The 25,614-nt window shown below is 43.6% G+C and overlaps 2 protein-coding genes across 10 annotated transcripts in view; one reads left to right on the forward strand and one right to left on the reverse strand.

The window, feature by feature from the left end:
• Positions 1 to 2,491: 2,491 nt before the first annotated feature.
• On the reverse strand, positions 2,492 to 11,949 carry C16H9orf78 (chromosome 16 C9orf78 homolog). Its single transcript, XM_077835908.1, has 9 exons — positions 11,804 to 11,949; positions 8,780 to 8,839; positions 7,295 to 7,346; positions 6,956 to 7,026; positions 6,664 to 6,741; positions 6,004 to 6,201; positions 5,317 to 5,453; positions 4,201 to 4,299; positions 2,492 to 3,541 (listed from the first exon to the last, which is right to left on the reverse strand). Exons 1-9 carry the CDS (start codon positions 11,884 to 11,886, stop codon positions 3,450 to 3,452), a joined length of 870 nt encoding a protein of 289 aa, XP_077692034.1. The 5' UTR covers positions 11,887 to 11,949; the 3' UTR covers positions 2,492 to 3,449.
• Positions 11,950 to 12,085: 136 nt separating this feature from the next.
• USP20 (ubiquitin specific peptidase 20) overlaps positions 12,086 to 25,614 on the forward strand; it is a 37,572-nt gene continuing 24,043 nt past the window's right edge. For 5 of the 9 annotated variants that reach the window (XR_013348148.1, XR_013348149.1, XR_013348147.1 and 2 more), the window contains exons 1-4: positions 12,086 to 12,188; positions 22,491 to 22,594; positions 23,586 to 23,682; positions 24,436 to 24,489. Coding sequence is in view for 6 of the 9 variants with exons in the window: in XM_077835567.1 (XP_077691693.1) it covers positions 23,602 to 23,682; positions 24,436 to 24,489 (135 nt within the window). In the remaining 3 variants the exon portion in view is untranslated. Of the gene's footprint in view, positions 12,189 to 17,601; positions 17,685 to 18,617; positions 18,670 to 19,845; positions 19,940 to 22,490; positions 22,595 to 23,585; positions 23,683 to 24,435; positions 24,490 to 25,614 lie in introns of those variants that run through there. The other 4 variants (XM_077835570.1, XM_077835569.1, XM_077835568.1 and 1 more) reach the window with 4 other exon arrangements.

Raw genomic sequence — 25,614 nt, forward strand, 5'->3', positions numbered from 1 at the left:
CCCAGCCCCCTTGAAAAGAGTAATTAAGAAAGAATGGTTTTGGTCTGTCTGCTCAGAGTCACTGCTGGTTGATAAAAGCCCATTTCAACCTGCTCCTGCTAAAAAATGAACACAATATTGGCACTGCTTTCAGCCAGACCGTTTCATTGTGCAGGACCAGGTGTCCCAATTTTATAGGGACAGTCCTGATTTTTGGGTCTTAGGCTCCTATTACCCCCCCCAGTCCCTGTCCCGCTTTTTCACATTTGCTGTCTGGTCACTCTACATTGTACTTCCTATTATTAACAGTTTTGTCAAGTTGTATAAAATGCTATTTTCATGCTTCCTAAATCAGGTGGTTTTACGTATCAATGCACTGTTGATCCCAAGATTAAAATGGTCTTGAGCATCACTAAAATGAACTGGAAACCTTGGAAAAAGAAAAGGAGTACTTGTGGCACCTTAGAGACTAACCAATTTATTTGAGCATGAGCTTTCGTGAGCTACAGCTCACTTCATCAGATGCATACTGTAGCTCACGAAAGCTCATGCTCAAATAAATTGGTTAGTCTCTAAGGTGCCGCAAGTACTCCTTTTCTTTTTGCGAATACAGACTAACACGGCTGTTACTCTGAAACCTGGAAACCTTGGGATTCACACATTTTGTTTATCACATATGATTTACAGCAAATGCAAGAATGTAACTCACTGATAAACCAACTGGTTTTCAGCTATAAATATGAAAAGAGGGTGGTGGCTCTGTAGCCTCACACTTGTGACTGTTAAATTAAAAACATTACTCCAGAACTCATTAACAGTACAACATTTCTTAAGTCATCTTTTGAGGAAAAGATTATTTAAATATTTGAACTCTCCATGCTGTTTATCCATACTCTAAATGCTAGATGATGCACTTTTGTAATCTCTATTTATTATAACACCTGTTAAGAGATAGACTGGTCGTATTTTTAAATGGTGCAGGAACTAGCCATCTGTGTTGCTTAGGCATAACATTTAGTGCTGTTCTAACAAACAACAATCAACTATTAGATAAAAGGTCAATATACCAAAACACATGACCACAGAACTTTTCACCCCAGGACCAAAATCATTTAAAGAATCATTTTCCCCATTTTACAGATGACGTTAAGCACAGATGCACAGAGACATTAAATAACGTGTTCCAGATTACAGAGAGTATCAGTGGCAGAATCACGAAGCTGGTATCTAGACTCTCAGGGTATGTCTACACTGCAAGTGGCAGCCCTCAGCAGCGAATCTCAGAGCCCAGATTGACGGACTCAGGTTTGCAGGGTTTATGCTACAGCGCTAAACATAGTTGTATAGATGTTTAGGCTCAGGCTGGAGGTTGGGCTCTAAGATCCAGCCTGAGCCCAAACATGTACACAGCTATTTCTATTGCCATAGTGCAAGCCCGAATCTGTCAATCCGGGATCTGAGATTTGCTGCCACGGGCTATGTAAATGGACCCTCAGTCAGATGTTCACAGTGCTAGACAATATTGCCTCTTTCAACTATTTTCATAGCTAGCCTTTATGTGTAACAATGTTACAGGAAAAGTCTATTTATTTTTCTCCTCCCATTTTGCACAGATTTTACATTTTTCTTTTTGTGTTAATTTTGTTTGAAAGATGTCAGTCCACCAATAGTGGCAACAGAAATTCTCAGAGGTGAGAAGGCAGTCCAGTCTCAGTGCCCCATTCACTCATTGGCTTTTTTTATTGAGATTGTCAATAACCATGCTAACTGTGAGTGGGGGTAATTTCTGTGATATGAGCATGTGCCTACTAACAATTGGACCAACACCATCAAACTCATTTGAATGAAGACAAACAGCTATCAGCTAGGAACAACGTTCAAGTACTACTTTGGTTGATGACATCATGAAGATTGATTTGACCAGATGAAAGCCTAGATACCATTATCAAACTCCTTAACCTACCAGTATCTTTAGTATTGTAGTCAGGCAGACAAACCAGTCATTTACATTTTCACTGTTGTATATTTCACTCTAAAAATTTGAGTGACTTGATACAGATAGGTTTCAGAGTAGCAGCCATGTTAGTCTGTATTCGCAAAAAGAAAAAGGAGTACTTGTGACACCTTAGAGACTAACAAATTTATTTGAGCATAAGCTTTCGTGAGCTACAGCTCACTTCATCAGATGCATTCAGTGGAATGCATCCGATGAAGTGAGCTGTAGCTCACGAAAGCTTATGCTCAAATAAATTTGTTGATACAGATAATTCATGAATGCATCCAACAATGTTGGCTACAATGGGTTACTAAAGCACTGGATGTGAGCTGGCTCATGATCCCAACTCTCACAACAGCTGCTGCTGCTACTTGTTCTGATTTGATAATTTAGTCAATGTCACACAAATTTAGAAATTTTTAGACTAATATTTGTTTACGTACATCCAGGACTTCATTACAAGCAGCACGGGATGAATCTAGTGTGCACATTACTGAAATAACAGAATCTCACTGATGACAAGTTAAAAGTTTTATTTATTTTTTAAAAGTTCAAACTCCATTTCTCAACTTAATTTTAATTTATTTTACAGAGAGTTTCTGGAAATATACAGCTGGTGTTTGCTTCCAATTTGTTTGGCTTTCTGATACAAAATCCTACATCATCCCTATCTCGAAAGGCCTCAAATATTGGAAATGAGATGCCTCCCACTCTCAGAATAGTTACAATCTAATGATTTTTCTCATTCTTGGCGACTGAAATAAAATGAAAAAACCCTCATTGCTATGGAAATAAATCCATAGCGAGGAAAAGATACAAACACAATGGGCACCATTTAAAAATCTCAAAACACCTTCACTGTTCAGGCACCTACAGTAACTGTTGTATTTCCCTATGCCGAAGATAAGAAATCCTGTCACACTGCAATCCCTGCAGAGTAGCACACGTTCAGGATCTTACATGGCACCGACTCTAACTTGGAGAGAAATTGAATACTGCTGTGTGCTGAACAAATTCCTGGATTATCTCAGACTCACAGACTGTATGCCTTTTTACAAGAAGTGCCTTTTTATGAAGTTGCTTTGGAACCTCCATCTTGCAAACCAGCTTTAAAGCTTCACTACATGTTTACAAGCTGAAAACATTTTTGTCTTTAAAAAGTTTTTTTTAAGGTGAAAAGATCTATGAACAAGGTTGACTTTACGCTAAAATAAATGCCAAACAGGAAGCCAACATATTTACAGAAGAAAAAGTTTTATAACAAAATCAGTATATACAAGTCACCACAGGGAAGGGAGATTTCACAATCACTGTGCCCACTAACTCACTATAGGTTTACTGTGAGAAAAATCTTGTGGGTAATATTAAAATCTGTAGGAAGTGATCCCGCCCTCTTCAGGAGTTATTTACACAACATCTTGCACTTAAAAGCTCCAGCAAAATGTTCAGTCCATACTATTCTACTGAGCAGAGTTCAGTATCGTCTGTTCATCTTCTTGAATTTCTCATAGTGGTAGTCATCTGTTGCTTTCTCATTGGGTGGGCGCTTGCGATTCGGAGGGGACCCTTGGAAGGAGAGACAGACATACCTTATTTCTATTCTTGAATTAATAAAGAGGATAGTGCAGGGAAGCATCGTCCTCCTTCACCTCCTAAAGAGTTAGTCTAATGCCCTTTAAACCACCTGGCCTGCAGCACCCCTGCTATTCTACACTTGGGCCTTCAACAATGCCAATGTTCTTCAGACTTGATTCTTTATTAGTCCAAATCCTTCTCTCACATCCCCCTATCCAAAACAAGTCTGCACAATGCACTTAAAATCCTGACCTTCAACATCCACCATCACTCCAGCCTTGGGCCTCAGCTGAGCAGAGACTGATAGCAATGGTGTACAGCCAAGCATGGGATGGAGAGCTAAAGTGTGAATGGGTCATTTTCTACATGTAATCCTGACCCTTCACCTATGATGGGAGATAGCAGGAGGGACATTTTCCATCCAGGTTGCTTCATGACTCATCTAGCAGGGAGCACATCAAGAATGGCATAGGCATCACCTTTCCTTTGAAGATCAAAGGCAAAGCACTCTACAACACAAGACCTTCCCACCAGCTCAGGACACCATGCCTTAGAGGGCTAGAGGAGAAGGTCATATCTGTTCATGGATCTTGGATAAGGAAGACTTGATACCTACAACAAGCTGGCCAGGCTTTGTGTTTAGTACTCACGCTCGGGTTCTGGCTTCTCCGTATCCCCCACTCTCAGTGGACGGGCTTTTGGTTCTTCTTTATTTCTCCTCACTGGTGCACTCAGCTCCTCATGATAGACTGGAAGAAGAGACACACCAAATGGTGATTTTTAGAGAGTAGCATTGTTTAGATGTAGAATCACAGAAATATACAGCTAGAAGGGATCTCAAGAGGTCACCTAGTCCATCTCCCCACACTGAGGCAGGATTAAGTACACCTAGACCATTCCTGGTGGATTGTTTATCACATCTCTCATCTGTTGCGATTAAACTTTAGCAGAAACACAAATGGAAGCCAGGAACAATCACTATGATCAGCCTGTAGCTCTGGATATTGAATGAAAGCAAAGTTATGGGACACTAAAACTTTCAGCAGTTCAGGGTTTTGTTTTTTTTCTGGTTTCTTTCCACCTGTGCATCTGACCTAGCTACTGCTTTGTCATGGTCCTGAGACTCTCCATAGCTTTTGAGTCCCATGAATATTAATCTGAAGGCACCCGTCTGGACATGGTTAGAGACATTAGGAGGTTGCCTTTCCTCCCTGTCCTGTATGAGAGGCAGTCTCCAAAATGAACTCTCTTCTCTTGTTCAGCAATTCTGTCCCACCTGAAACCTGATCTGTTCTAGCATCCCAGAGTGCTCTCTCTAGTCCAGTAAGACAGACTTTGTAACTACAGAATGGTCAGGATTTTCCATCACACATATAAGGTGTCATTTATGGGCCCCAGTCAACTGGGAGTTCACGAATGGAAAGTATGAGTAACGTGCCCTACCTTCAGTCTTGCTGGGGGAAGGGAAAGATTTGCTAGCTCAGATGTTGTCCGTGTGGGAGCCCCAGAAGGAGAAAGTCAAACAGTGCTTGAGGTTGACCATGTGAATTAATAAACTCCGCTTGCATCAGACTTAATTCCACACCTTATTGCCTCTAATTAGTAGAGTAGCTGCCCATATCTGGGACTGGAGAGCTACACAGTTAGACAAACACATGTTAGGGATGGTCCAAGTATACTTGGTCCTGTTTCAGTGCAGGGGCTGGACTAGATGACCTATGAAGGTCCCTTCCAGTCCTACATTTCCATGTGTCCATGATACTCACATCTGTTGTGCTGGACGTAGTTCACAGCCATGTTTGTGGGAACAAAAGAGGTTTCACTGTCTTTCTTTTTGTTTTGCTGCTCTGCCAGCAGCCTTGCCTTGGCGTCCTCAGTAAAGATTATGTTTTTTATTTTTGCGCTGAAGAGAAAAACAAATGAGGAAGAGACTTGTTTAATACGCTGCAGGTAGAAAGAAGCCTGGGTCCCCAAGTACCAAAACACACAGTAGAGCCGTTTTATTTATTAGCTAGTGGATGGACAGTTTCATGTGGGTGTGGCAGCAGTTGCTGTTATCTTTGATTTGCAATCTGTTTATCAGAGAACTGGCAATGCTGTAAAGATGAGTGCTCCATCCCAAGGATGGAGAGGAACCTCACATCCCTCAACAGCTCACCCTGTATTAGTGTTTGGTGTGAGCCAATATTACTGGAAGATGCTGCATCAGGACCTGGGGAATGAACTCCTCTATTATTCTGAGTATTACCGCAGTGCTGAAGAGCCTTAGCCATTGACCAGGACCCCACTGTGCTTGGTGCAGTACAAACACAGAACAAAGAGACTGTCACTCCCCTAAGAGCACAGGAAGTGGCAGTATAAGTTACCCTATCAAATCAGCTTGCCTCAGCCATGACCTGCGGGGATCACCAGGTTAATTCAAACTATAAATAATTGAACAGTGAACCGCTTACTCTATTCCCAGATCCACTTCAGGAATGCCACTCAGCATCTGATTGGACAGCATCTCTTCGGTCTTCTTGGCTGAAGAGACACGGATGCTCTCAGGCAGCTCGTACAGACAGTCCTCGGCATTCTTCAGCTTCACCTTCTGCTCCTCGTTTTCTACAATCCCCTTCCTCTTCTTCAGCTCTGTCTCAATGTACTTCATCCTGAACAGCAGCACAAGAGGACAGCTGGCATTAAGTTCTATTTCTTACACATCCCTCCAATACCACCGACCACAGCTTGGTCACTATCCCAGCAGGTAGGAGGGAGGAATGAATGATTTCTCTGATGTCACTCAGCCAGCAAGGGGGCACTGAGAAGCACGAGATCTGCTATTTTGTTCAAGAAACTAATCAAATCCTCCCTGCAACAAGCAAGCTCTTTACCAACCCACGGAGCAGGATGCCAATAGCTCACAGTGCCAGCAGACCACTTGGCTGGCCAGCAAGTCTAGGCTCTAACCACAAGACACATTGGTTTCCAGAAGGTGAAAGATCAAGCAGAAGTTTCAGTGTAAATTTGGAAGCTATTCTAAAAACTCTTGGTTTTTAGAAAAAGGAGGACTAGGACACCCAATCCAGCCTCATGAATCGGAGCATATGAACTATAACCAAACAAACACGTACATGTCAGCGTCCTCATCCCGCCTGTTGGTTTCTGCTGAGAAAGAGGTTCCCAGATTGAGATCCTCCTCTTCGTTAATCCTAAACAGAACAAACATTCTTTTAAAGAATTTAACAGCCTAAGGTGTAAGCGACCAGACAGACTGCATTAAATAAAGCCTTCAAAACAACACGAAGCCTGGAACATTTTGCCTGCGTTCTTCAATAATGAAAGCCGCCTTGGTGCTGTTAACTGCTCCAGACTCAGTAACGTTCAAGGGAGTGTTTTTCAGGACTAAGCCTCCCGCACACCCACCTGTCCTTGCCACGTTCTTTCAGCTTCTTCATGTCCACCATCCCACCAGTCTTTATCTTAAAGGGATCATCCTATAAAACAAAAAATAGTTAGAAAGCAGGAAGCTGCTGCCTAGGTTTATGCCATCCTCAGGTTCACTTTCTTGAAAACCCTACACTTCCATCACCTGGGCAAAAATGCCTACGATTTTTCTATAGTAAGAGGCTGCAACCTAACCTGCCTTTTATTAAAGCAAGTCATTTCCTAGAACCAGACTTTCAAAGAGATCTATTGGACTGAGCAGATCCTATAACATCAATATGAACCAGTAGTGAAGTAATGAAAACATTCAGAACTTACCACCAATGTTGTCTCCTCTTGCAATTTCTCCCCAACAAGCAGGGCTGCAGCACTAGCAAAACACACACAAAATAGGCAAGTTAAACGCATAATGAGTCCACAACACTGTCGGTGATGACTACCATGCAAGGTAATTTATTAAAAAGAATATAATTCTTCTTTGCCTTTCTCTAACACCTTCTACCTGAGGATCTCAAAGTGCTTTGCTAATACTAAATAATTAATCCTCACATCACCCTTATGCGCTATGGAATGATTATCTCCATTTTACAAATGGGGAAACTGAGGCAGAGATCGCTTACCCCAGGTCATGCAGCAAGTCCTCATCAGAGTTAGGAACAGAACTCTCTGTACAGAACGAACCCTGACTCTCAGTCTCCTTTTCTAGTGTTAAGGAAAAGTTAGCATATGTGACTCCATTTTGGTTTGGGGCCCACCATTGTCTAAAAGCAAGCACATCATGCACCAAGAGGAGTGTTCCTTAGATACTGCATTCCTGTGAAAAACCTCCCCCTTGTTTCCAGCCTGTCTCGACTCCGGGTTTCTGTTCTTTGTCTGTTCCTAACTCCCTGCCTCCCGGCCTTGATGTGAGCCTCCCATACTGATAAGAAAGGCTACAGATGCATTGCTTTAGGACCATATAATGTAGCTGAAGTAATGGTCTAGCACGGGGAATATACCTAGCAGGGATAGGTGGTAGATAAGGGAAGGGTTTGTCTATTGGCTAACGTTTCTGATGCACGAGGGCAACATGCTCTGCTAAAACATGCTTTGCTAAAAGGTATATAATCTCTGTATAACCTGCATTCGGGGTCCCCTCCTGATTAGCAGGGGGGCACCACACTCGAGCGTAATAAACTTAGTATCTTTGGGAACTCTGCAGTTGTGGACTTTGTTCGTGTGCCTCAGCCTAGACTTGAACTGTGCGTGACCTATCGGGTATAATTTGCAGCAGTTCCTGTGCGTGACCTATCGGGTATAATTCGTAACACTAGCCACTACACAACACTTCTTTCCATCAAAAAGCTTAAAGGGAGAAAATGAAATTAACAACAGGAGAGACTTGTTTTATGGGTCTCAATTTATAACTATACGCTACAACGTGGTGTGTAAGACACTGAGTCCTACCCCCACCCCCCAAAACGGTACAACTCTGGGAGATAAAAAAAACTGTCTATGTGGGTGATACGGTTAATTAGCAATATAAGACATATTCATTGTAAAGTATGACCCTTATTCTTATGTTTAGGTTGTAGGTATGCTGGGAACAAGTGCTCCACAATAAAGTCTGTTAAAAATAGCTGCACCTATCCCCAATATCTCCTCTTATCTGTCTTCACATTTTTAATGTACCTGCTCCTCCCACAGGTCAGATTCTTGTTGCCACTGTGACATATTACCATTTCTGACTGAAGGTGCAAGGGAAGGCAGGAACATGGCCCCTCAAATGAAACACAAACTTGCCTCTTTTACTGTATCACATACCTCACCCCATTGGGCCGTCTTCTGAGACTCTGAACTTCTTTTGCTTCCTCAAGTTTTAATCTGAAGAAAGAACATTTAGTTTATTAACGTTTCAGAGTAACAGCCATGTTAGTCTGTATTGGCAAAAAGAAAAGGAGTACTTGTGGCACCTTAGAGACCAACCAATTTATTTGAGCATAAGCTTTCGTGAGCTACAGCTCACTTCATCGGATGCATCCGATGAAGTGAGCTGTAGCTCACGAAAGCTTATGCTCAAATAAATTGGTTAGTCTCTAAGGTGCCACAAGTACTCCTTTTCTTTTTAGTTTATTAAGACAGTCTTAATTAAAAAAAGGCAGGCATTTTCTGCACCCATCACTCAACTTTCAGGGCAGACTTTTCACTGACATCTTCAAGCAGGTTTTCTAAGCAGATCTCACTCTTTTTGATAATATCAGACAACTTTCATGTTCTACTTCACGAACCAACAGGGAGAACCTTACAACATCTCTCTGAACACGCCACTTCTGTACAAGCTCCTTCAGCAAAGATGGCTCCCAAATCCAAGTCTCCCTATCCGATGGGGCAAAAATGTTGCCTTGGGCAACCAGCCCAACTTCAATTTGTTAAGATGTCCAGCCACGATTGTCTCACAACAAAACAAGGGAGTCCTTGAATCAGATGCATTATCTGTCACTACTTTCTGTCAATAGTTAATGCTATCTAAGAAGATATTTTAGGTAAGGCATTTACATAAAAGCGGCAGTGAACTTGTGAAATACCCTACCTAGGCTATATGTAGCAAGCACTATGGTCAGGTGAACATTATATAACTGAGCTATAATCAAGATATATTGATGCTTCAGTGACAAAGAGAAGAAAATCTTAATATTCATGTAAATAGTAAGTGTGAATATTTAGAGTTATAGACATTCTGAATTTCTTCCAACATTTAGAAATTTCATTACACAATACAAATTGCTTATAATACCTGCCATGAAAAAATGCATCTTAAAATAATTTCCAGAGTTAAATTAAAATAAGAGCAGAGAGAGAGAAACTAAAAAGAGTAGTCAAGGGATAAAACATATGATTAGAATGTGGAGATCTGAAAGTAAGATGGCAAGTCAATGAAGTTGGTGGATTTCAAATGACAGGAGTTGTAGATAAGTAAACTGAAAGGACAGAGAGGAGGCTGGTGATAGGCAAACAGAAGGAACTGGGAGGGGAGGGCCTGTGGGAGTCCATGGATAGCAATGAATTTTCCTTTTAAGTAAACAATTTAAAGGTGAGATTACAAGATTAACGGTAAACAGCACAGGTAATACTTTTACTTTGATTATTTATTTGCAACACTGTCATACCAATCCAGTTCTGCAACTGAAATGAATGGCGGTTTTGCCACTGCTGTTGATGGGAGACTAAGAAACAGGATCATGCTCCCATTGACATCAGTGGATTCTGCATGTAAATTTTCTTTTGCGGATAGATGTTCCCTCCTAAAACATGTTAGTGTTTTGCAATATATTCAGAGGTCAATAAATCCACTCTATCCATGCTGCCTAATCAAGTGGCCAAGATTTTCAAAACTGGGTGTCTAAAATTAGTCCCCTAAATCTATATTTAGGGATTAAACAAACAGTCTGATTTTCAACATGTCAAGCACGCCATAACTGCCAATGACTTCACTAGGAGCTGCTCGGTGCTTGGCACTTTTGAAAATCAAGGCACTAAAGACATGAGAAAACAAGGTGCCAGCTCCCATCTTGTTTAACATCCAAAGGGTTGATCCTGCAGTTCTTGTGCACTCAAAATATCCACTGACTTTGTCGAATTTTTGGGCAAACAAGGAATGCGAGAATGGGCCTTAAATTTGCACACACGCTGACCGAGCAATTGTTTTTCCATCTTCAGTCATAACAAATAACTTCGATTTATAACAACTTAAATCACAAAGGATCCCAAAGCACTTTGTGAATGTAGCACATAGACATAAGAACCATTCAGGGGTCACTTCACCCAACCCCAGAAACACTGCCACAATCAAGCTGATGCATGGCAACTGCTTCAACAGTGTTGAATAGCACAGTGCCCATGTCACACACACAAAATAATAAGGGGGCACAGTGGGCCCACAGAGCGTTGCCATTCACCCTGGATTTTCCAGGTTCCTCTTCATTTTTTAAGTCAATCTCACAAGTAGGGCTTTGAGGGACAGTCATGGGTCTAGAGCAGTGATACTCAGACTGAGGCTCATGAGCTGCAAGTGGCTCTTTAATGTGTCTCCTGTGACTCTTTGCAGGACATGATAGTGAAACACTGGGTGATTATTAACCAATCAGGATGCTTTTGCTGTGATGTTAATCAACTGTAGTTGATAAAATAATAACTGGCCAGTCATTTTGCTGTGAGAACACCACACACATATATATAAACAGTGAATTCACACTACTGTGGTTCTTCTGGGTAACGGTGATTGCTAATTTTGCTCCTGAACCACGGAGGTCTGAGTATCATTGGCCTAGAACTGTGGTTCTCAACCAGGGGTACGCGTATCTTTGGAGGTACGCAGAGATCTTCCAGGGGGTACATCAACGGATTTGCCCAGCGTTACAACAGGCTACATAAAAAGCACTAGTGAAGTCAGTACAAACTAAAATTTCAGACAGGCACTGACTTCTTTATACTGCTCTAGGGATGCAGTACACGGACACGCAAGGACGATATTTGTATTCCAATCAATTTACTGTATAAGTTACATGGGAACAATGAGAAAGTCAGCCATGTTTCCGTACTAGCGTGGCTGCGACACTGCTGTATTTCACGTCTGTATTTGTAAGCAAGTCGTCTGACAGTGCGGTGAACCTTGCGGGCGCACAGGACAAATCAGACTCCTGAAAGGGGCGCAGCAGCCTGGAAAGGCGGAGAGCGAAGAAGGATCCTGCGCCACGCAGCCCTGTGAGAACTGGGCACAACACTGCCTTGTTCCACGCTGCTCCACGGGACCAGGGCCCGTGCTCCCTCGGGGGGGGGTCGCCCACCCACCTGACCTCCTCGGTGACCTGCTCATCCTCCTCCTCTTCCTCGGAGTCCGCTCTCCGCCGGCGGAAAACCTTCCCCGACGGCATCGTCGCCAACTCGAGCAGGCCCCAGTCTCCCTTGACAGCAGCCCAGCCCCGCTTCCGGCGCTCGGTGATGGCGTCACAACGTCGCGCTGCGCTCACGCGCTCTGCCTTCATTCCAGGACGGCGGGGGCGGGGCTGCGCGGAGCTCGCTCCCGAGGGAGGTGGCTGGGCAAGGGGGCGTGGCTATTACAGGGCTGGGCCAGCTGGGTGTGCACAGCAAGGGAGAAACAGAGAGAGCAAAGCCGGGGGCGTCCATTGCCCAGAGGGAGGAGGAGGAATTTCCCGGCCAGCAGCCTGGGATGGAGGTAGGAACAGGAGTTCATGGTTGGCAAACAGGCTCGGATCAGCTGCATCTCAGGCTTCTGGAGGAATTCAGTCAGCTATTATAGGAAGGGATGTGATCAGCTGCATTCTCTAATTCTAGGAAGGAATCAACTACATTATATATATATATGTAAAACGTATACTGTGTGTGTGTGTATATATATATATATATAGTACAGTAGTGCCTAGGGACCAACTAAGATCAAGATCTCGTTGTGCTTGACAAACACAAAGTAGTATGTGGTCCCTGTCTCAAAGAGCTTACCCTTTGCCTCTCTTGTCCATTTGCAAGGTATGGGAAAGGGCTATAATATACGGACAGGTTTTGGCAAGGATTCAGTTGCATGATACATTTTAGGAAGGGGGGGTCATCTGCAGTCTATATTTTAGTAAGGGATGAGTTGCTTTATTGCTAGGGAGAATGTGTTGTATTTGATATTTTAGGAAGGGGTTTTGGTGCTTCAGGAAAGGATTGATTACATTAGGTATATGTTAGTAATGATTCATATCCATTAGCGATGGGGGGGATATAGTTGATGCTTTTGGGAGGAATCTGTTGCATCTTGTATTTTGGGAAGAGATCAGTTACATTTGATAATTTAGGAAGAAGAAGAGTAAACTCTCATTATATCACTTGGCTGATTCCTCACAGCTAGTCCAGGGTTTCCTCCAGTATATATTTAATGTTTTTGGTCTGCCTAATGTTCTGTGTCCCAAGCAATGGGGGTTTTACTCATTCAATGGGGAGTTTATTTCACAAACTGATAGCTCTCATCATCAGGAATTTTTTCTGGATATGGGCCCTTATTCTGCAATGGGGTCTGCACAGGTGTAAGGGGCTGCCTGTGTGGATAACATTGCAGGATTGGGGCAGTGATCCTGAACCATCCTGGTAAATTGGTAAATGACCATCTCAACATACTGTCTCCTGTCAGATTTTATTTGGGGGAGTTGAATTATTTTAATTTTTTTAAATTAAGAAAAACATTTTTTAGCATTTTTACTGTAATCCTATGAAAATTAAATTTTATGACATTTATCAAAAGATAGACTAGAATAAAATTATACTAAAAAGTGGACTTATTTTTACCTGGGTTTAAAAAGAGGTTCAGATTCCTATTGTCCTGTCATAGGGCAGGGCTACACTTGCAGATGTAGAGCGCTGGGAGTTAAACTAGCCCTCGGAGAGCATAGTAGGGAAAGCGCTGCAGTGTGTCCACACTGTCAGATTCAAGCGCACTGATGTGGCCACATTAGCAGCTCTTGCAACACCACAGAGAGCAGTGCATTGTGGTAGCTATCCCAGGATGCAAGTGGCTGCAACGTGCTTTTCAAATGGGGTGGGATGGAGTGTGACAGGGAGTGTGTTGTGTGTATGTGGGGTGAGAGAGAGTGGATTTTTGGGGGGCGGAGAGCATGTCAGCATGCTGTCTTCTAAGTTTAGACAGCAGCATACCCCCTTCCCCCCCACCTCTCTCTCTCACACACTCACAGCAAGCAACATTCCACACTAATGGTTGCTTTGTCCCAGAGCAGATAAGCAGCCGGATGTCAGAAACGAAGCTTTGAAAGGGCATATCTGCATTCCTGCAGCCGATTCCAAAACAATGACAAGTGGCCACTTGACTTAAGGGGATTATGGGACGTTTCCGGAGGCCGATCAGAGCTCAGTAATGCAACACCGCGTTCACACTGACGCTGGGGCATTTCAGCCGAGGTGCAGCATGCGTTATGCTTCTTGTGGAGGTGGATTACCAGGAGCGGTCTAGCTGCAGAGTCCAGGCGCTCTAAGTGCCTTGCTAGTGTGGACGGGTCATGAGTTAGGGTGCCTGGGGCTGCTTTAATGCGCTCTAACTTGCAAGTGTAGCCAAGCCCATAGTCTCTCCAGAGAAGTGATTAAAGTCCCATCACTTGGGGCATTTAAAACTAGACCTGGACACAACAATAGAGAATGCACTGTTGGGAACAATCCTGCATTGGCAGGGAGAGAGACGCTAGCTCACTTAATAGGTCTTTTCTGTCTCTCACTGCTTTGATTCTTCTTATCTTTTAAAATTTAAATTTCACCTCCCAGAAAAAGGAGAGAGAATTACCAACAACTTCTCTTAGATTAATGAGCTAGTGGGGCATTTCCAAGTCACATGGTTTTTAATGCTGACTATCCAAGCTCCACTCCTCCTTTTACTAAGCAAGTTAAAACCCACCAGGGGTATCTTGAAGAGATTGCTGCCATGTTTGGCATGACTGTAACTTTCAAGGCTTCTTCCCAGGTTGCAAAATATTTCCCCTGGGTACCTCCTGGCTGTTAAGAAGTGTGGTGGGGCTATTAGAGTACTGAACTGGGAGTCTTGACTCCTGAGTTCTATTCCTAGCTCTTCCACTGGATGATCCTGGCAGTGAGTCTTTCTGTGGCTGTTTCATCATTTGTAAAATGGGAATGCAACACATGCAGGAGCTATCACTAAAAGATTCGAGATCCCTAGATGAAAGATCTATACAAGTGCAAGGTCATCTTCCTTTGTGTGTTAATCCCATCAAACGAGGGCTGCTCAGTGCAAAGTATTACCAAATCACTCCATTATTTTAAACATATTTTCCCTTGTGCCTGAGTGCTCTAAATTCAGTAAGGGCCAAATTCTGATCTCACTGAAGCCAAAGAAGCTTTGTCACTGATTTCAGTGGGATCAGCGTTTCATTCCTAAGTGCTGGGAGGCTATGAAGTTGGATGTCATTGGTGCCCATCCTAGAAGGTACTTTGGGCTACAGTCTCAAACTTCAGCTAAAGAACGAAAAAATGTGTACATCATGTTGCTGGCTTCTTGGTGAATTGGCCGTAAGAAAGCAGGATCGTGTATTTTAAAAATATTCCTCATTTAATACCCCTTGAAAGATGGTAACTATCTAGTTTAGGACAGCTCCTTCTTCCCTTTTGGCTTGTGTAGTAGAACTACTGCCTTGGCATTTGATTTTTCAGGGGCAATGATGTTGCAAGCTGCACATTCAGCCACTGGATGGGAGACTCAGCTAACTAGTTGTCTTGTCTGGCTGCTGGTTGGCTGAAACATTTCTGTTTCCGGTATAGATGTATAGAAACTACTTTGATGCAATTGTACCCTGATCCTGTAATGAAATACATACGAGTGGACCCTTGCAAACATTTTGTTACAAGATCTGGTATTGAGGTAACTTCCTCTGGACCTACGCAATAAACTTGCAATATTAGTTGTATCCAGTTGGTAACGAGGACCCCATGAGTGTGTATGGCTCATTCTGTGAATTAAAATGTTGTGTAAGAGCCAGCCTGGTTAATTTTGATAACATTAATAGTATTCAGCCATTGCAAAGTGACAGCTCAAGAAACCGATTTCCTTCTCCCGGATGGTTTAATGCATAAAAAATATAAAGGTTCTTTCTCTATCTGTGTCCTTTTATACCTGTGATAGAATGCAGTTTTTACCACAGGAGAACAGCCCTGAAGGAGGAAGAGTAAACTAAGGACTATGCAAGGACAAAGAGTCATTGCCTGAAGGGCTGCCAAGTCCTGGAAAAACTCTGCAGCCCTGTCAGAAGTTGGAGCCAAACTGCAGAAATGCTGTACTTGCATTCTGTACCAGGGCATTGATATGCAGCATGCATTCTTCTTCCTTTGCAAGAAACAAAGAGCAAGTAATCTATTCTTATTGTTATTTGGATTACAGTAGCATCTAGAGCCCTAATTTGGGCCACTTGGTTTCAGATGCTGTATCACAGGTGTAAAGGACACGGGGCTATGTCTACACAGCCCACGGCAGTGAGCCTCCCAGCCCAGGTCAACAGACTTGGGTTGCGGAGCTAGGATTCTAAAAATAGCTGTGTAGACAGTGCTTTGAAGTTGTGGCTCAGGCTGGAGCTTGGGCTCTGAATCCTAAGGATGCGGGTGGTATTTAGACCCACAGCTCCAGCCTGAGCCACCTACGCAGGTTTCAGAGTAGCAGCCATGTTAGTCTGTATTCGCAAAAAGAACAGGAGTACTTGTGGCACCTTAGAGACTAACCCATTTATTTGAGCAGAAGCTTTTGTGAGCTACAGCTCACTTCATGGGATGCATAGTCTACACAGCTATTTTTAGTGCAGTAGCATGAGCCCAAGTCTGTCAACCTGGCCTGGGAGTGTTGCTTCTGCGGTCTGTGTACATACACCCAGACAGGGGAAGAAACCAGAATATTTGCTTTGGAATAAACCTTTCCAGGGGAAAAAAAAAATCTATACTGTGAGCTGTCATCTGGTTGCTGAATGTGCCATATAACTCCATGGGTTCCCAAGTATTCTGCACTTTATCTTCTAGGGTAGAGTTAGATGGTTTGATGATAACCTGTTCTTGTAAAACAATGTGCTTTCACTAGTCCCTATGGATACTGACCTGTCCCTATGGATAATGACCATTCCTTATTCTTTTCATGGTATTTCCTCTCACTTATACTAGCTGCTAGTAACCCCTTCGCTGCTTCAATATCTCTATCTTTTGTCTGATCAGCCTGGTATAATGAATTGGCTTGAATAGCTCAAGAAACTTTTTTTTTGTGGGGGTGGGGGTGATTTCATGCAAAACAGACATTCAGGGTTCTTGTTCTGTGTATGTTCTTTACAACTGCATTCTGTACATGGTATGTAAGCATGCAATATGTGGCATCTGTATTACTAGCTCTTTGCTATGTGTGTACCACTGTCCTCACCTGGACCTGTTCAGTGTTTCTGTCCCCTCTCCTGGCTGGCTCCTTAACCCTATGCAGGAGAGGTGAGCTGTGGTGTTTCGGTGACAATGTCCTGGGTTCTAATTCCCCATGGTGAGCACATGTCAGCATATCCATATGACCCCTCTTTATCGGAACCCCTCCCTAACCGGGACTAGCCTGGGATAGTCTCTGCCACCTTTCTGGACCACTCCAGCCCAGTTTCCTCTCCAGACCACCCCACTCTAATAATCCTCCTCCCCCTTTCACACCAAATGGAGAATCCCCTGCCCTGTGTGGCTCAAAGCCGCTCAGGGTCAGGGGGATCCTGGTGAGTCAGGAGCTTCCCAGATGTTCATCAGCCCAGCATCCAGAGCAGGGTTGGCACCTGTCCAGGCTTTCCTAGGGTCGCCCCTCTTTTGAGGTAGCCGAGTACCCACGGCCAGCTGCCCAGTGCTGTTGGGCCAAGGATCATCCCGGGGTTCTGTCCGCAGGGGGACTCCTGCATTTGGGGAGCCCCCTCCCACTCCTAGCAAAGCGGCTCCCTGGAGATCCCGGGGGGAAGGTGACGGAGGACAGAGGGGTCCCCTCTAGCCCAGCCCGTCTGGCCGGGCCTGCTGCCGCCCCCTCTCCCTCCGGGCTCAGCCCGGCCCCCATCCCCTCCTCCCCCGGCCCGGCCCGGCCCGGCCCGGCCCACCGGCCCCTCCCAGCCTGCCGGGGTTGCCTGCTGCAGCGCCCGGCCGCTGGCTTCTCCTCCTCCGGCAGCAGGTAACCGGCCTCGCCGCCCCGCCCGGCGCTGCGGTCCCGAGCCCCCTTCCCGGGAGGAGTAGGTGGGTTGGGCCTACCTCGGGGGCCGAAGCACCGGCCTTTCCTAGTCAGGCACGCCGGGAGCGGGGCGCCTCGCCCCGCGTTCCAGAGGCCATGGGGGCGGGGCAGGAAGGGGGTCCCTGTCCGGCTCCCCGGAGCAGCGGCTCCAGACGGGCCGCGGGGTGACTGGGGAGGGCGGCTGTGTAATGCTCCCCCATGCACCCTACCATTAACTTGGGGTGCCAAAGACTTGACACGTCCCCACCCTGGGAAGAGGGGAGATTCCTTGTGTCAGTGGGGCCAGGATTGGCCTTCCATTGCCTATGGGACCCCAACGGGCTGGCTCTAGCTTTGTGGGGGCCCTGCGTGAAGTGTGTGGAGCCTTGGGGTGCACAGCGCAGTGGTGGATCCCTGGTGTATCAAGGATGCTTCCCACTGGGGGGATGTAGGAGAGTTTTAGTATTTGGGGTGTGGGGATTTTGGTGCTTGTCATCACTTGGGGCCAGGGAGGGAGTGGGATCAGCAGGGTTTTATCAGTTAGATGTGGAGGTTAAGGCAGGATTTTAATGAGGATCCGTGGGGTTGTTTCTGCACATTTGATCTTCACATTGGGATGGGGTGCTGCACAGTGTTAGCAAATAGGGAAGAGTCCGGGGGGTGCTCTGGAAGAGGGTGCTGACAAAACAGCTCTCCCTCCCCAAAATAAAAGTATGGATCCCTGTGTGGTTACTGACTTAGCATGTGAATAGTGCAGGCCCTGGGGTTTCCTTAGTTACTGAAAGTTCCCAAGTTTGCAGATGAGGGAACTGAGATGGCTTGATAATTTCTAGTATATGTAGGGTTCCCGCAAAATGCAGGTACCCCCAAATATTGATTGCATTGCTTGTCTTTAAGGTCTTGACACTCATCACTGTGATCTTTGCTGTGAGCTGAGTCCCTTGGCAAGGTAACTGGCATTTATCTTAAAAGAGTATTTTAAGAACCTTGTTTATTATATATTCCTGATCAGTAGGTGGGAGGGGCGACACAGAAGTAGAAAGCTCAGAGACTCAGCCTGTGCAGAAAGGGGATGATGCAGCATTAGCTGTTGGAAAAATGATGCGTAATGCCTTCTGTTCCTCCTAAGAAGGGCAACCCACTGCTTCGTTTGAGCTGCAGTGCTGATACTCTATTATTCCCTGGTCCTTAAAATATTGGTAAGTGTTGCCAAGGCAGCAGTTTGGCTTATTTAGCAGAATTTAAGGAATTTATGTCTTCCCCTAAGCAACAGTGAACACCTGATTCTAAGTATTTGTCCTTTGTTAATTATTACAGAATAATTGTTGAAAAAGGGACCGTGCTGGTATTGGGCTAGTATATTAGAATTAGTTGGGCTGTTTTCTTGTATCTTACCATCTGTTGATTCAGTCTTTTCTCTAGTAGTGGACAGGATCACATTTAATTTTTATTATGATTGAAAATGGTAGCTTACTATTAACAACTACAATGCTGCTGGAAGAGGGAAATGGTTTTCTGGGCCTGTTGTATTTGAAGAGTTGGATTTTTGGAGGGTCTAAATGGCAAATGCTTAAAGATGATAATTTTGCAATCCTAAAACTAAATGTGTGGGCACATCATTTTTAATTACCTCAAATAAATAAATGAATATGAAAAATTTTGCTTCCTTTGATTGTCCTTCAATAAGGCAAGTAGTACCGTCAGGGTTTCTAATGTGAGATGTGTTCTGAACATGGGACTGGGACCAGGAATTTCTGAGTTCTGATTCCATCTCTGACATTGTCTCTCTGTGTTACGCTGGGCAAGTCACTTAATTTTCTGGCCCAATTTCCCCCTGTATAAAATGCAGATAATATTGTATGTATTTATCTTATGGAGGGAAGGGGGAGGATTAACTAGCAAACGTTTGTAAATTATTTTGCAGATGGAAAGCACTAAGTATTTATTACTATTAATACTCATCTTTACATAGTATGTTGTGTACTAAATGTTTAACTTCTGCAAAAATATTTGCAACTGTCTAGCTTTGGTGTAGGTGCACGTAATTTCTTTTAGCAAAAGGAGAGAAATATGTTGTTGAGTAGGAAAGCCACCTGTTTTGGCAGCAATTGTCATCTTTTTGTAGGTCAGAGTTACTGTGGAATTGTTCTGACATGTTCGTGCTGTTGTTCTACAGTGCTTGTTGGGAAGGAGACAGACTGGGGAGGACTTGCTCTAAGGTTATTTCCTTTCACTTTAAAACAAAATGTATGAACTTTGATAAATAAAAGGGCGGCTTTAAGAAATGTTTTTATTATTGAATTCCTATTTTCTCAAGCAACAGCAGAGAGAGAACCTGTATGTACGATGTAATTAAGTTGACCTAAGCCCTAGCGTGGACACTGCTAGATCAACGGAAGAATTCTTCTGTTGACTAGGTTACCGCCTCTTGGAGAGGTGGATTTACTACGGCGATGGAAGAATCTCTTCCATCGCTGTAGTGTCTATGCTACGGAAACGCACTGTAGCATTTCTAAGGGCCTGTCTACACGTGAAATGTTAAAGCCGCACCACTGTAGAGCTTCACTTCCTAAACTGACAGGAGGGGTTTTCCCATCGGCGCAGGTAATCCACCTCCTTAAGAGGTGGTAGCTAGGTCTACAGAAGAATTCTTCTGTTGATTTAGTGCTATCTACACTGGGGGTTAGTTCAGCGTAACTGCATCGCTCAGGGGTGTGGATTTTGTAGTTAAGCCGACTAACCTTTCTAATGAAGACCTAGAGTTGATGTACCCTATACTACAAGAAAATCAAGTTTAACAATGGTTGTTAAACTTACTTACAGCCTAGCTGTGGTCTAATACATTCAACCCGCACTAAGTAGATGGGACTGACCCATTTCCCAGTTGTATTCAAAAAATGAAGTGCTAAGAACAAGTGGGAAAATCAAGTCCCCAATATTGCAAACACTTAACACACGTTTAACTTTAAATATGTGAGTAGTCCTTTGGAAATACAGTAGAATCAATGGAATTCAGTGGGACCACTCGACTATGTAATTTTAAGCATATGTGTAAGTGCTTCTGTGATCAGGACAGGTATTTGTTCATTCAGTTTGTTTTAAAAATAGTTACGATTTAATTTAATGTACATATGTTAAAGATGATAGTGAGATGATAGTTCGTCTTTCCTGCTCCAGGCTCTAAACTGCAGCCCTGTGGGATTGGGCAGTTGCTATTTAGCCATCTGCTCACTGGTTATTAAGCCAAACCTTGAAGTTCCTAGAGCCTCTGGCTACAACCAATGTGTCATTCTCTATTATTTGCAATGAATTTTTTTCCTCCAGGCCTGCAACATGTTCAGTTCCTAGCTGGTAAAGCCATTTTACATAATGCCATATTAGGTCTTACTTCTGCCAGGACAGGGCATGGAATTAGGAAGGATTTTCAGCTTTGGGAAAAAACCTTTACTTTAGCTGGAGTGACTTAGCTCTTCAGCCTCTTGGGTCCCCCCACCCCCCCAAAACAAATGTTTTAGAACCCCTGCTCTAAAACTGGGGGTTGGGACCCATCAGGGGGTCACAAGGTTATTACATGGGGGGGTTGTAATCTGTCAACCTCCACCCCAAACCCCGCTTTGCCTCCAGCATTTATAATGATGGTAAATATATAAAAAAGTGTTTTTAATTTATAAGGGGGTCGCACTCAGAGGCTTGCTATGTGAAAGAGGTCACCAGTAAAAAAAATTTTGAGAGCCACTGTTTTAGAGCATCTTTGAAAATGATGTCTAAGGTGTCAAAGAATGTTAAACTGCAGGAAGCAATGAATATGCTGCTGTATGCGTCATTTAAAACTTTTGGTGAGCTTGAAGCTGACCTTTCTTTACTGGTATAGAGCTTTTACAGCTGGTTGGCCTCTAGCAAGTAGTAATATTATGGAGCAGGTTCTGAACTGTCTGTATTGCTTGCAGAGTTTTTATTTAAGGCCATAGATGCAATTTCCTTAAAATATATTGCTCAGAAGTTGCCTCACTTTGATGCCTTATGTTGTATTCTACGTCTGAGGGCATGTCTGGAGTGTTCCATAGGTAGGCTCCGTGATCTCAAATATGGACTACTCCAGAGGGGTTTATTTTGCTTATAAATTATATTGATGAGAAACCCTGGAAATGTTCCTTTATACTGTGTGCGTTTGGATATATTATCCTGAGTGGAACCCCACTTGTCATACTCTGCACAGTGATTTACATATGTTAATGTTGTCGAGCAGATAAGTATTTAACTGTAAACCCCTCAGAAATGCTGGTGGCTTCCTTGCTTTTGAAGGCGGGTTACTGATATTACAAACCTTCCTCCTCTAGTCCCCCCCACCCTCCTTCATTTAAAACAGTGAGTACATTTTTAGTGATTAGGTACTAGCTTCAGCTAGGCCTATAGCATAGGTCCTGTGCCAGCTTCTATACACAACTCTGTTGAAGCAGCTCAAAACTGAGCTGCAGCATCCTTTTGATTTTAGTCTCGGCCTCCTGTGAACAGACTGATGAGATTTTATCCTCTCCTGTGGAGCTTTGGTTGTGTTTGACAACAGGAAGTAAGATAAGATAATGAAACTGGTTTTTACTTGTGGCCTGCTGAGCCAGGATGGGAAACTTGGCTTAATTAATTAGAATGTATTCATGATATGTAGCTTACATGTTTTTCTAGTTACCTTGTGCAGACTAGGAAGAGGTTGAGTGAAATGATATATGTAAATACATGTATAAAATAATGTTGTTTTTTTTTTAACTGGATTAGTATTCTGTAGCATCCAACGATGCTGTGTGATCCAGATAAGCTGGGACTTTGAGCCTTCAGAAGAGAGTACACAGTAGTTCATCACATTATCATCTTCCTTTGAGGTATGAACCAAATAAATTTCAGCAAGTCCAAATCTTTGGTTAGACCTGTAGTTCTTAACCGGGGTGTGGGGCCCCCTAGGGGGCCTCCAGCAGGTTTCAGGGAAGCCTCCAAGCAGAGCCAGCATTAGACTTGCTGGGGCCCAGGGCAGAAAGCCAAAGCCCACCGCATGGGGCTGAAGCGCAGGTCCCTGAGCCCCGCCACCTGGGGGCTGAAGTTGAAGCCTGAGAAATGTAGCTTTGTGAGGGCCTGTGTGGCGTGGGGTCCCAGACAATTGCCCTGCTTTGCTACCCCCTAATGCCGGCCCTGGCTTTTATATGCAGAAAACCAGTTATTGTGGCACAGGTGGGCCGTGGAGTTTTTATAGCCTGTTGTGGGGGGAGAGGGGGCTCAGAAAGAAAAAAGGTTGAAAACCTCTGGGTTAGACAGTATAGATAACTGAATTGGCAGTTGTGGCCCTTAAAGTGTGCATGTAGATTTAGTATTTTACTACATTTTTGGAACACAGGTAGCACATTGTACAAATAATAATAATTATTAACTGTGTCTGCTCCCTGCTCCTTTCCATTGCATCGTCCACTTACCTCTGATATCATAATGCCATTACTCAACAATGAGCTCTTCTGTATTAGCAGAACGGCAGCATTGAACTGTAGTGTTACCTGACATCAAGATTGGTGCCTTTGGGTGTTGTATCTGGTGCGTGGAGGTTTAATTTAATCTCTGAGATTTACTCATGTAGTCCCCTCATCCCTGCACTGGGACAAATGTACAGTCTGGGAACTGTTGTACCTAATTACAGGGGAGATGTATAATGTCCAATTTAAATTTTTGAGATTATTACCTTATGGTTTTGAGTTGTAAAGATGGATTTTCTTACTCCCTAACATCTTAAAACTGCAGCATATCAGTTTACTTTCCTGCTGTCTTTACCATCAAGTCTGACATTTAACCAAATTGAGGAGTCATCCTGCAATTTCTGTACCTCTGTAGGTGAGCTTTAGTGAGAATGGGAGATACAAGAGACGTTTGTCCTCACCTGGATTCCATAGGTGAGGTCACCAAAGATGACCTGCTGCTCAAATCCAAGGTAAAGGAAGCGCTGCTTGCAGTGTGGTTATCTCGTGTGTGTGTGGGGGGGGGGGGGCTGCCCTAAGATACAAAGATTGTACATATCCACAAGTGGGATGTAGAAACTGAACACAAGTGGGATGAACTGAAACTGATATCTTTTTGAGCATGCCTCATAAAATGAGGCATTGTCAGCCATTTGTACTTCAGAAATACAATTAAATGATGTGAAGAGGCTGTCCTTATGAGATAGCCCAAGGGAAAGCCCATAATTTTAGCATTTACTCTTGAGTGCTGTTGATCTGTCTACCTCGCTCATTAACAAATGAAGTCTTCAAAATCTCTTTCTCTTTAAATGGTTTCATTTGGCAACTAATACATTTTCAAGGCTCATGGGCTTACTTCAGAAAGGGGGTGATGTGAAAGGAAACATCTTAATGGCTGGAATTTTGGAGTGAGTAGAAGTGGCTGATGGAATTAGATTAAAAACTAACATTTCTGCCATCTGGGCAGTGCTCAAAGCCCTCTTCACTGGTGCATTTCTGAATGACTGTTTACCCTGCTCAAAGATGTCTCTCATCGCAGGTTCTTGAAAGTGTAAATTTAATTTAGGTGGAATTCATAGTACTGGGAAAAATGAATTGTGCAGCCAAACAAGGTTTTAATCTCTGCCCCAAAAAGTCAACTCATGCAATAAACATGGGGTGCTCCCCTCTGAGTCAAGGGCTAGGCTACTAAACTGTAATGACTTTTTCTTTATGTATGACTGCAGGGAACTTGCCAGTCGTGCAGAGCTGGGGGACCAAACCTCTGGGCTTGCCTGCAGGTAAAAAGAGCCTGCTATCTGTGTGTACTGTATAAAGGGGCTTCTCATTTTTTATTTATACTGTTTCTTAGTACAATGCAGTACTTACTTTCAGGCTGACTTATCGCCTTTGGATATGAAATTAGGTCTGAGATCATAGTATCTGGTAAACAAAGAAAGAAGCATTAGAAGAAAGGAAGCCAGTAAAAGTGTCCATCAGCTTTCAATTATATCCCAGAAAAATAGAAGCCAATGATCAAACTCTAATACTGTTTGCCTCACATCTAGGCCTATTTTGTTCACACCTCACAAATGACTTCCTCCTGGAGCCCCAATGGGAATCAACACTGAAGAATGCTACTAACTACCATCTGTTTTTAAGCACCTGGTGATTGAATGGATCCTTCTGCTTGCAGCTTTTAGGGAGATTTAAAGTCTATGGAGCCAGAGAACTTTAGTGATGTTGTTGAAAGGAGGGGAACAAGGCAGAAGGGAATGAAAAAGAGCTGGCTTAAATATGATCAGAGCTGGAATGGACTCCGGATGTCATCTGATATGGAATGTAGGCCAAATTCAGCCCTGATGTAAGCAGATGCGCTGCAACTGACTTAAAACAAACAAAACTAAAACATTCTATGCAGTGACATCATCATTGACTGGTGGAGCTTCACCCATTTACACCAGCTCTGATCTTGGTCCCTGTCACTTAAAATGATCAATGCTAGGAGCTGTAGAGTAGTGTTTCTCAGTGGGTCACTTCCCCTGGGGGCAAATATCAAAAGGCAATCGGGGCAGGTGGGATGCAAGGCATTGCATATGTTATTACCATCTAAAGCAAGGAAAATCGTGCTTTCCCCACTCTCCCCACACTCTTACTGTTCAAGGTCAAGTATTCTCTGCCAAACCTCTCAAAACACACACACACAAATTACATAGGCTTTTCATTGTTATCATGGATACATTTACTATAAAAGCAAGAGTAAAAAAAAAAAAAGTAAGGAAATCATGAAAACGTTTGAGTTGAAGTAAGGGCTTGCTTACCTGACAAGGTTGAGAAGTACTGCTCCAGAGAAAGTTGTAAGATTCTCACTGTGCAGCGGTACATCACATCTGTGTGTACCTGTCATACCGATTGTCGATCAGTTG

The sequence above is a fragment of the Eretmochelys imbricata genome, chromosome 16, assembly GCF_965152235.1.
Source record: "Eretmochelys imbricata isolate rEreImb1 chromosome 16, rEreImb1.hap1, whole genome shotgun sequence".
NCBI classification, from domain to species: Eukaryota; Metazoa; Chordata; order Testudines; family Cheloniidae; genus Eretmochelys; species Eretmochelys imbricata.